Genomic DNA, 12655 nt, shown 5'->3' with positions numbered 1-12655 from the left:
GTCTCATAGAACAGTGGTTCTCAACCAGGGGCACATGTACCCCTGGGGTATGCAGAGGTCTTCTGGGGGGGCATCAACTCATCTAGATATTTGCTTAGTTTTACATCAGGCTACATAAAAAATACTAGCAAAGTAAGTACACACTGAAATTTCATTCAGACAATGACTTGTTTATACTGTTCTATATACTATACACTGAAATATAAGAACACTATTTATATTCCAATTGATTTATTTTATAATTTTTGGTAAAAATGAGAAAGTCAGCAATTTTTCAGTAATAGTGTGATGGGACACACTTGTATTTTTATGCCTGATTTTGTAAGCAAGCAGTGAGGTTAAATTTGGGGGTACACAAGACAAATCAGACTCTTGAAAGAGGTACAGTAGTCTGGAAAGGTTGAGAGCCACTGTTGTAGAAGATAAGCCTCACAAGCTGCTACTCTAGCTAGAAGACAACTAATTCCAGGAACATTCCAGCAACAGAGCCACAATTTAGGATGAATGTCCACCAAGGACTAAGCTTGGAACCTATTGCACTAAAAGCATGAACTAAAATACTAATTCCCCTAGCAGACAGCTGTAGACAACTCACTAATCTCTTAGGTTGAGAGAGTAGAGGGAGACAGCCAGAAGAGGGAGACAAATACCTATACTATCGTAATGTGAGTTATATAAACAGCAATTAAATATATAGCCATAAAGTTTTGAGAGCCCAGAAAAAGTAAATGGCTACCAGAACCTGCCAGTTTGTGAGGCTTTACACCTCCACTTTTGTTCAAAGGTAAACTCAAAAACACCATTAAAATAGTTGTACACAGGCTATTAGCGATATAAAATGTCAAAAGTACTCAGACTACACTGATGGGCACAGTCCAAGAACCTAAATAGAACAGAAAGTCTCATAGAATGTATATGACAGGAACAGATTTACTAAAACATTTGAATCTGGACCAAGGGTCAACTTTGTAAGCTCAGGATAAATAGTGATGCATGCGGAGCTTCTTCAGAATAAACAAATAGGGTAAGAAGGAGAGTTACAAAAGAGACACACAGTAGGGGCCAGAGGGCAAAAGAGGTATAGATGTTACAGATTCATTTCTGGCACCAGTGAACTCAGTGGAAATACATGGTAGAGTTTTTTCCATCGACCACAGAGCAATAAGATATGAAACTTTTCATCTTATTCAAAGCCAGCCCAGCCTCTCTGCATGCTAGCTTGTATGATTTGAATCAATAATACTAAGACTAATTTCCTAGTGGAGTAGCATCCGCATCACAAAGATAAAACTGCCACCCTTTATCAGTAGCCTCAAGAGCAGTGGACAAGGAACAAATCATTAAGGGAAAACAGACTCTTCTCTCATCTCCAAAAGGTGGTTATTATTCCACTTTAGCCCTAAAAAAACGTAGGTGGGGCACTATAGAAGAAATTTACACTGTAGCAGCCCATGTGATGACCTTGCTTTGCAACAGCAAGTTGCATCTATTCTGCGAATACTGAGGCCTTCAGTCTCCAGGGCACTTTTCACAGGCATCAAATTCACTTAATAATCACACATTTTTTTGGTTTGATTAAGGTGTAAATTTCTGGTTTGGGTAGTGCTTCTTATTGCCTGATTTAAACTCAGCTGTTTCATCATGGGCAATCAGAACTCTACTTCCTGATCATTTTCAAATTAAATTATGTACAGAACTACAGTTTTATCATGTCCAAACAAAACACAAGTTATATTTTAAATTATGGAAAAACCTAAGAGCGACTATATCTAGGTTTCCATTTTCAGGTCTGCTATACAATTTCTTGGAGTCTATTATATATAGTCATGATTCTTCCTATAAATATCCCAGTTTCTTCTTGTTATGATTTCTATTAATAAACTCCATGCCAGAATTGAAAAAGGAAAATGCTTTAATGGAGAAATATCAAATACAACTCAGTCAACCTCTTCTTCCTATGGAGAAAGTGACATGACCCAAACTTTACCTCATGTTTCCTAAAATAAATATCTTTTATATTGGGGCTGCTCACCGTTTCGCATTTACGGCATGTTTTCAAATGCAATTCACTTACAAGGTGAAAACTTTGTTCCACTCTGGGTTGAGGTTTTTGTAAACTGTGTGGGTCTGAAGTCTGACGTTGCCCAACTCTAACACACAGAAAGGGTCACTTTTACCTGTGGAAAGAACAGGTGAAAAAAATAAAATAAAACAAAGAAGGGTTAGATAATGTGATGGTAGTTAGCTCACTCTTTTTGCAGCAGGGTTGGGAGAAGGAGATCAGAAGATCAAAAAAGAATAAACTGCACTAAGGTGACTGGAAATGTCTTCCTTTCTCTGAATTACTAAATTAACAACACAATCAATATGTATTCACTGTTTTCCTCTTTGAAACTTTATCGAAGCATTTTCCATTCTAATCCATGTAGGCAACTTGTCTTCATAACAGAGAACTGAAATCTTATCAAGAATAATCTTTAAATCTTTGGTGATTAGGAAGATCAGCCAATGTTGACTACCAAGAAAAATGACATGCAATAAGAGAGGTAGTCCCATTCTGAACAAGTTTCCGTTTTTATATTCTCCTCCACGGGCGATCAAGGGTTATGAACCATGCAGACTTTTAGTCTGGGTTATAGAAATGTCAGGGCTTCTGTTAGTTCATTTTGCTTTATAATCTGCCGAGAGCTTTTGCTTTATTAGTTCATTATATAACCATATAAGTACATGCAGTCTCATAAAATAAGCAAAGTATTGTGCCCACTTCAGCACCAATCCTGCAATGAGATTTGCACGAGTAGATCTCTGAATCCATACAGACACCCGACGACTTCAGTGAGAGTCAGGTCAGACCAATGGACCCAATTGCTGGATCAAGACAGAGTGAGAAACTTATTAAAGGAAACATCCTATCAAAAAAGGATATCAGAGTGGAAGCGTTTTATCGGGAAGATATATTTCCTAGTTACTTTTCTCAATAAGCAGAGGATTGCAATACCTGCATTTGGCACAGCATGACACCTTAAAACACTCCAGCGCTTTCAGACAAACTTTACTATAAACAGAGTGCCTATGAGCCTGTTCAGCTGTATATCTGATTTAAGTTCATTATCTTAGGTATTCATATTTACATTTAGCTCAACTACAGGCATTCTAGTCTTATTTAGGTTACTGTGTATCTCAGCCATAGAGACATTTATATAAAAGAAAACAGACATTTAAGCAGACTTCTGTTAATTTTTTTTTAAATTGCTGTTATTAATATAGTACCCAAACTGTGCTAGGCACTTTACAAACAAATAAGGAGACAAGGTCTCCGTCCTGAGGAATTTACAGCCTAAGTAGAAATGTTTTCCAGTATCTAAAACAGTGAATATTTACCAGTCACTTTTGGAAAGTTTTAATAATCTCACATTTTAGTGGAATCTATTAGTCTCCTACCCACCTATACACTGGAACCAGGTACAAGTTGCAAATGTACTTAATGACAGAGAAACTGTTTGAAACGCAAAATGGTATGTGCCAAAAGACAATCCTACTCTATAATTTTGTGTTCTGAATACCATTTTTTGGTCAGTGAGCAAATGCCGTCTTTGAGCAGAATGCTCATGTGCACACAGAAACATGCAATGAAGCAGAAAAAGTCATTTCACAATGACAAAACTATTATCTAGCGGAGGTTCAAGTTGAACTAGTTGGGGTTGACGAAGTTCCTGCTGTTGTCCTTAGACATATTTAGCTTTACGTTTTTAATATAGGACATAGTAACTGGTCTAAACTTGGGTCAAATAGTACCTGTGAGTTTTCAGGAAGCTCTTTAAAAGCCAGAATTGCATGCAATAACATAAGGTTCTGATTCTCATTATTACTGTAGGTTAAAAACTCAAATTTGGTAAACTGTACAGTACCAACATGCAGCAACCTATAACAGAAATACCAACCATACTCAAATCTGATCTTCATTACTGTAGTAAGTAACAAGGTATAAAATGCCATTACACTTAGAATTGGATAATTGGTCTGCAGAAGTATTCCCATCATTGAATCATCATTGCGCTACTGAGAAAATATGATACATGCTCAGACTGCTCTTCTATTAACCCTTGGAAATCTTTGTATTTTTTATTGTCTCCTTGATTGTCTCTATCAGATTTTTGCTGGACCTTAAGTTACTTTTTATCAAAAATAATAAACCTGCAACAGTCTCCCAGGCAGTGGAGGAAATACAGCACTGCTTTGGGAGGGTTCTACTATGGAAGCACATAATTACTGCACTAATCATTTATGAATGGCTCAGAACAGATAATTAATCTTTATGTCTCTCATTTCACAATCAGAAATTTATGCTATTTTTACCTAAAATGGCTGCATCCTTTTGTAATTTGGTGGGTCTATTACCGCATAATACTAGGATATTTTCAGCACTGCCATTGCAAAACAATTTGTCATTTGCCTCATGAATCAGGCTCAGGCTCAAAGCCTTAGTTATTTTGAACATAATGACAGACTAAGTAACCTTGCACTTAAACAGGATTTCATTCTGTGCTGTGCACAAGGAATGTGTGTTTCAGACCCTTTATGAAAAGTCTTTCAATTGCAAAATCAAGATCCCCAGAATCTCCTTCAGTGTTCATTATCCACACACAAATGCACACACTCCTGTTTAAGCATTTAGGGAAATGGGGCCCAATCCATTGCTTCTATAACGCCATTGGCCTCAGTGGAGTTACACAAAGGATGAACACAGCCAAGATCCAAATCTGTCCTTGGACAAAACTTCCTGTAATATTCTGTGCATTTGTAGGTAAAATTAGTCCCATAGCTTATAAAGGCTTTTTTTTTTTTTACTACAGTACATTTAGCCTTATTAAGTTTACAGATCAAGAGCAGCTAAAGTAACTAATAAACCAATAAAGGCTTACATACTGTAGCAGCCCTTTATCAGTCAGGTGAAAGGCCAGCTGAGGAAACTCAAGATCAAAGGCAAGCTTGTGACCCACATAGTTCTACCCTGGTCATTATTGCACATGGACTTTTTTATATTTTTTAAAGAAGATCTGCACATTAATCCTTTCAGTTCTTCAGTGCATTGCTAGTATATAAAAAAGTCCATTACCTGTTCCTGGGGTGGGGAGGGGGGACAACAGGGTGGCTACACTTATAAATAACACTATTTATTGGTTAAACTTTTGAAAATGTGGGCTAGTATCTTTTATAGTCCTTACTTTGGAGAAATGCTGCTGATGTTACAATCAGAGATTGGCCTGAATAATGGCCCCAGGTTCGGTTGACAATGCTTTCTCTTTAGCTCTCTGCCTTTCTGATGAGTCAAAAAGAATCAGAAGGTAAAATACATTTTCATTACAATCAGACCTGTATCTGAAGTATGCACCATTAAAGATACTGGATGTAGCAGATCTCATGTCTACATGAATATTTTTTTTTAATTTCATCATTTGCCATTATTTCATCAGTCACCACGCAGTGGTATCAGCTTCCAAGAAGTGCCCTGCAAAAATAACATAATGCCCAACACATAATGCCCTCTTCAAAAGAGGCCAGAAGTTATTTTTCCTACTAAGAGAGAAACTAATATATTAAGTATATTTTGGACCAGATTCACTATTTAGCTGTAATAGGAACTACTGTTTACAGTTTTCCAGCACTGATAAATCTCCACTTAAGAGGGAGCATTGACCCATACATTCAGGCAGCCTAGACAAGTGCTGAACAGGGTACTAGGTAAATGGGGAACATTAAAGAATTTGAGGATTTCTATAATTCTATTATTTAGTTCATGAGCTCACAAAAAGTTGCTGAGACATGTCACCTCCAGCAAACAGCAGTTGAATCAAGGTCACTTTGTAGATACTTTTCCAAGACTTATTTTCCATGATTCATATTGAAAGAAGCAAGAGCAACACAGTGCCCCGGCATTCTAAATCCTCCCAATTAAATCCATGTAACGAGGGGCCAAATTTTCACCCCAGAACAGAGCTATTTTCCATTTGCCCCAATCTAGCCCTCCATTGGTTAGCAAAATGTTGTCGCAACAGTGATGAAGAAGGGTTCCCCTGATAACGCATGTCACAACTCACAAATGAGCATGCATCTCAGCAAAGGGTACAGCCTGCAGTAAATCTGATGTTAAAAATAAAGAACATGGTCTCCAAAATATATACTTTAACAGCTGACAGGCCTCTTTCTCCAGTACAGTATACTGATACTTAAGTCTCTGGGTGTTTTTTGTGATTCCTAGATTACAGTGATCCTCGTCTAGCATGGAGTCAACTAGTCAGTCAGCAAAGGGAAGCGAATGGGGCTCCACCCTCAGAAAATAATCGCCTGTTAGTTGCAATATGAATGACACTTGTCAGGTAGTGCTAAAATATATAGTTCCTGCCTTGTAATAGCCAAGAACATATCCAGTGAGTTAATGTTTGTGATTATCCATCAGGGTCAAGCCTGGCTCTCTCCAGCTGGGGTTGAATACACCTTGGACCTCCGTCCAATGGGGCTGATCACACTTCTTGTGCCACGTATGGAACACAGTTACACCAAACCTATCAGCCACCAAACCAGGATGGGCCATGGCTGAAAATGGAGTGCAGTGTTTAACCCAGAGCATTTAACACAGCTCCTAAAGGGGCTGTGCTTCTGAATGAAAGATCACTGGCACAAGTCACAATTTACAGCAATAATAGTGGATCACTTCGCTTGTGCTGAAACTAGTCTATATTAGAGCCATGAACGTAGGGGCTGGAGCTTGAAGTGGTGGGACAGAGAACTGTAAGAGAAAAGTAATGACATTTCATATCATGTTCTGTAGAACTTGGGGATGCGGAATGGTTAGATGTAAACTGCTCATAGGCGACAAAGAGATACCATGTGATGATGGAAAAGTAATTTTCCTAGATATTCAGATGTGACCTAGGAAGACCTTGATGCCACAACAATTTGGCCACTTGAGAGCCTCTACTTCAGACAGCAATCTCAGATAGTTTTCCATCTATGGTTGACATCAAGTCTAAAGTGTACTTAATGAGATGGTGTTCTCTGCTGGCCTGAGCACAGGGCTAGGAATTCGATCCAGCAAACCCTTATTGTTGTGGGTAAGGTTTTGCAGGATAATAGTTACCGTTCCAGCATTAGAAACAGGTAGCAGGGCCAGTACTGCACACAAACACCCCACAGTTCAACTCACAAGAACCCTAATTTATTTCAGTTATTGAGAAAAAGGCAAAAGTTACTGGACATGCCACTCATAAATATGAAGGGTAAAGCTGACCCCAGTGCAGTGGGCCCATAAAACCTGTTCACCACTTAAGTCCCAAATAAGCCCCACACTGGAGACTTAAGTGATGCATAGGGCTTGTGGGACCCCAGTTCCCAGGCATGCATTTTACCTTTAATGCTTTAACAAGTGGGTGATACACAAGTTTTACTTTGCCTTGCTAGACTCATGGCATAAGTGAGGGATTCACTAACATGCACTACACCTCAAAAACATTAACATGGTATCAAAACACATCAGAAAAGACCCAAAATAAAAAGAAGGAAGACAATTAATACCTGAAAAATCTGCTGCCAACAGGTTGACTGCCTTTAAAACTTTGACCTGTAAGAAGCCTATGTCCTTCATGTCCTGAAGGGAGTTCTTTATACACTGGAAAAAATAGTGAATAGAGACTTTTTTAAAAATAATAATTTAGTGAGACAGATTTTGATAGACTACTAGAAAACCATAAGTCTTAGGGCATGTCTATACTCATGGCTAAATCAGCACTGCTTCAATCAATGTAGCAGTGTCGATTTAGTGGGTCTAGTGAAGACCTGCTCAGTCAATGGCAGAGCGCTAGCCTATCGACCTCTGTACTCCAGCTCCCCGAGAAGCATAAGGTAAGTAGACGGGAGAGTGTCTCCCGTCAACACAGAGGTGGGAACACCACTGTAAGTCGATCCAAGTTACGTCGACTTCAATTACATGATTTCCATAACTGAAGTAGTGTAACTTGGATCGACTTATAGCTTTAGTGTAGACTAGCCCTTAATTTTGGTCCCTATCCCCACTGCTCAATGTTTCACTATCAGATACTCACTCACACAACTCTACCAATCCTCATCCCATTGCAACACACTTACACTGTTCATCCCAGCATGTAAACTGTCTGTTTATCATTTATTTTTAATGTATATGTAATCTTCAGTTTACAGGAGTTAAATGGTTAATTTAGGCAAGGAGATTCAAAGGAAATAAGCACATACCTGAATATTAAAATAGCATTATTCCAAAACTAAGTATAAGATATATTTAGAGAGGCACCATAAGCCCGTGGCTAGAGTACTGAATTCAGAGTCAAGGATCTGGGCACCATTCACAGCTCTATCATTAACTCAATCACTTAAACCCTTTGTGCCTCAGTTTCCCTGTCTATAAAATGGGGGTAATAATGTTTATCTATCCTGTGCAGCACTTTAAGATCTATGATTTAGTACAGAAAGTACTAAATATTAGAATCAGGCTTTATCTTCCCAAAGTGAACAGACCAGAGCACATCGCCACAATGAGAAAAGAATTCTAAATACTACTTTCTCTCTCTCATTATGATTTTTTAAACATTCATAGTCTCCTCATTTCCTAAGATAACATCTTAATGTAATTCAAGTTTTCAAAAGGGAACTGTTAAGTTTAAAAACTGCCAAATGCAAACAGCCAAATTGCTAGAGGCTAACTGCTCTGTCTATTCACTTGTCACACTAAACATAATTATGGTGTGTGATACCTTTTTCCATTAGAAGTGGTGTTATTACGACTGGGACAGATCTTCTTTTGATACAATTTTCAGTATTTTTTTAATAAAGTAGAAACAAAACAAAAACTCACATAGCGCTGGGAAATCTGTTTCCTTTCACTGGGGTCTCCCAAGGGGCAGACACACAAATCAGAGATAGACACTCCTGAACAGGGGGTAACAGCAATTAGCATAAGCAGAGACCCCAGATGCTTCTCCACTGGCAGTTCTAGAACATTGGTCTGCTTGCTAGGTAGTGCAGTAATATCCACTTTACACCTAGAATAACATTGTCATGAATTAATAATAAAGAGGATTACTTTAATGGGACAAATAAACCCCAACACGTACACTTTTAAAAATAAGAATTTTTTTACCTATCATTAAGGATCAAAAGGTACAAATGAACTAAGTTTAGATATCTAATTTACTTTTCACCATTTGGGCTGTTTGGTCAAGGTGGGGGAAATGGGGAAGCAGGGAGGAATGAGAAAAGCTAGTTAGTTTCACTTTGTTTCTTGTCAGTTTCATTTCTGGTTTCCTTGTACTTGCATAGGGATTGAAAGTTAGCACTGCAGCCTCTGTAGTGGTGAGGTTTTAAATCCAACTCTGCTCTCCTCTCCCACAAAACCCCAATGTCTTCTGATTTCTAAAAAGGTAAAATTATTATAATCTGAGTGGAAATACAAAGTCAAAATGTTGTGTCTAAAATACCAGCTTCATTTAAGGCAGACTTCATTTTATGCTACATTGTACTGTATGCCCTGATCTCCTTTACAAACCTAACTAGATCTAGGCTTTCATTGTATTGTTATATTTCCCAGAGGGGCAGTGTGGCTTGCAGGTAAGCTGCCAGCTCATAATGCACATTGTTATAGTCTCTGACACTTTTGGAAAAAAAAGAAAAAAGAAAGCGCACATTAATGAGAGACAACAAGGCAAGAGACCAGGTTGGGGTAAGAAGAGAGAGTTTGCTGGAGAGCCTAAAAGCAAATGGTCAAATGTGACAAAGTCTATACACCTAGTGCAGCTAACTGCCTTCTATGTGGAAGTCCAGTAAATGGAGTGGAACTTTCAGGAAGCTCTATTAGGTTTGGCATTTAAAAATAAGCTGAACAAAAGTTTGTGGTTAAAAAAAAAAAAAAAAAGCAAGGAAGGAGAAGCTTTATTTCCATGGTATACGGGGAGTCACATTTCTCCAGCGGATGTGGGATGGATGATAGAGAGAGTTCTCACTCCACTTAATGCCTGCCGACAAGTTTTTATTTAAACAAAACTTGTTAAGGTGTTGTCTTAATAGGCAAAAATTCCACAGGGGTCCCCTAGGTGGGTTTCTTCTGGGTAAATGGTGCATGCACTGCTCCTGATTGATCCCATTCCAGCTGTAGAGCTGGAGCGGTTTGTACCCCTCTGCTATAAATTGCATGCTTTCTGCTTTTTAACAGCCTATTTTCTGTAAATGTTTGGAAAAACCTCCCAAAAACCTTTAAATTAACACACACACAAAATCTAACCTAAGAAGTAAAAGTCACTGGTGTGATGAGAGTGTAAGCCATTCACTTGCTCTGCATTAGAAAGTGTTTATTTGTGTAAGATTCTAACTATTGGAATCAATGGACATGCCTCTCACTCTCTGTGAGCTCTATGTAGTGCACAGGTTAAATACACAACTAGTTGTAAGTTTATTCTTATTGATTGCACTCAAGTGCTATGGAAGAGGAAACAAGATAACCAAGAAAAGAGCACCGAAGTTCCACGTACTATACAAAGGCCAATTTCAACCCATGTTCCCACTGCAAGAGATTGCATTTAGTGTTCCTTGCTACACCTTCAGTCCTGGAAGGTGAGGAGGTGGGGGAGGAGAAATAAAAAGACATTTTCCTCAAACTCTTATCACTTTAATCCAGGAGATCAGTATCACCTTTGCCTAACTCCTCTCCTAAATAAGTTCAACTTCAGCTTTCATTCAATACTGGTAACTGTGTGCAGAATGTTGCACAATACACAAAGCAAAACTGAGAAAAACTCAGAAAAAATAGCTTTTTCTCCAATCTCTTTTAGTCATCATAACTTTAGGTGTTATGTATAATAAGAGTAGGTGGGTGGGGGAGGAGGAAGGCAATTATTTGAGAGAAAGGTGTCCCTCCTACACAGACATAATTTCATCAAAAATCTGTGTCCTAAAAGTAGACTTATATTTAACTCCAGTTTGTTTTGGGTAAGACTGACTGTTTTCACCCATTAAAAAAATTAATATCAACAAAAGGTCAAAGAGAAGATTGAGTGTAAGGGTGAGGTGAGGGATGCAGATGTGGAGGGGAAACCAGCAGGAGAAGGAGTGTAAGCATTGTTTCCTCAACTCGTTTTTGATTTCCATGGAAAGTAACTGACTCAAAACATCTGTGTTCACTCAAGTTGCTAGTATGCCTTGTCTATAAGTGGTACAGTTTTTCCTTAGGAAATTGCAAACAGACTCCACATCTGCACTGGCAAAAGGCAAAACTCTTAGAGAATTAGTGCACTTAATCTGATTCATTTGAGTCATTTAATTTAATTGATAACACTGCAAAAAACTGTCGTGAAAAATTAATCAAGAATTGAGTTTAACAGATGAATGTAGTAATTTCTACACCAGCAACCAGCTCTCGACTACTGCTACTATGGTTCACTTACTTTCACAGCACTTCCCTTGCACTCTGGAAACCATTTTTCTTCTCTCTTACTGTTACACATGTGAGTGGAACTTCGCTATTACTATTGATTTTATGTCGAAGGAGTTCAGATACCACCATGATGGGCAGCAGTATACAAGCCTAGTATGAAGCACCACATGAGAGTAAACGACTAAACCCACAAATTTATTTATGCTTTTAGGAGACCAAAATACCCCCTTGAGCTAAATTCCTAATATAACATTTCTGTGTAGTGGCAATCTCAGGTTTTTACTCACCTTCTTCCCCCAATTTACATTTCCCCAGTTCTTAGTTCAGTATTTGGCTCTAATCACCTCTCTAAAACCTACTGTCTAATCCTTTCCCCCCTATATTAGTACACCTGTACATGTTAGGTAGCGATACAGATGTAACCTACTGGTCACATTGTGTTATGCATACCCCCTCTGTTCCCTACCCACACAGAATCAGAGTTTGTTACAGACTCCAGCTTTAATTCCAGCTGTAGAAATTCAAGTGTTTAGTTCTGGAGGTCACTGATTCAATCCCTGGTATGTTGGCCAAGGTGGCCACACAAACACACACCCAACACTGCACATTATATACATATATCCCATTTCTCTTGATGCTTTTTCCCACCCCCAGGTCACTCATGAAGGTTTTCTGGTTGTAATATATTTTAACTTGTATTAAAGACTGCCCTGTTAGCCCATTTGTAGTCTGCATACTTACGCATCATTCAGTTCCTTGCCCCTTTTTTGTTTCCAGTAATTTTGCAGTTTTATCATTTGAGTTCAGTGCTAATTTGGGGGAGAGGGGTCGTTTGTTTGTTTGTTTTTATTGTAACAAGCAGACACATTAGATTTTTACTCACTTCAATTGATCTTAACCTCTTACTCATCACCGCAATTTATATTAATATTTTATACTAGAGCCAACTCAGCACTTGACTAGATTGTAGTCAATAAAAGAAAACAGGATTAAAAAGATGAGTCTTAATATTTGGATAGGGATTTCAAAACTCCACAAAGGCCAGGAGTGTTTGGATATAGGGTTTTGGTGTCACCCACTCTAAAGATAGGTATTTTGACTCCAAACTCTTCTTATAGCTTGGTGGAGCTCAAATCCAGGGTTTTGGTCCAGCTCTCACAGCCTTACGACAACCTACTGCGCTGCTGTATAATTGGATTG

General features: G+C 38.4%; 1 protein-coding gene and 1 long non-coding RNA gene across 2 annotated transcripts in view; one reads left to right on the top strand and one right to left on the bottom strand.

Annotated features, from left to right (window-relative positions):
- LOC311527590 overlaps nucleotides 1–12655 on the top strand; it is a 560808-nt gene that overhangs the window by 489323 nt on the left and 58830 nt on the right. The window lies entirely within an intron of this gene.
- Nucleotides 1–12655, bottom strand: part of MCTP2 (multiple C2 and transmembrane domain containing 2) — a gene marked incomplete at its 5' end in the record, with an annotated part of 131007 nt that overhangs the window by 72552 nt on the left and 45800 nt on the right. The window contains 3 exons of the mRNA XM_084641741.1: nucleotides 2075–2177; nucleotides 7573–7666; nucleotides 8885–9071. Coding sequence (XP_084497867.1) covers nucleotides 2075–2177; nucleotides 7573–7666; nucleotides 8885–9071 — 384 coding nt within the window. The remainder of the gene's footprint in view (nucleotides 1–2074; nucleotides 2178–7572; nucleotides 7667–8884; nucleotides 9072–12655) is intronic.

Source organism: Lepidochelys olivacea (assembly GCF_965140295.1).
Source record: "Lepidochelys olivacea isolate rLepOli2 genome assembly, chromosome: 10".
In the NCBI taxonomy this organism is placed as follows: Eukaryota; Metazoa; Chordata; order Testudines; family Cheloniidae; genus Lepidochelys; species Lepidochelys olivacea.
Note: the sequence above shows the minus strand (reverse complement) of the source record. Positions and strands in the feature narration are given on the sequence as shown.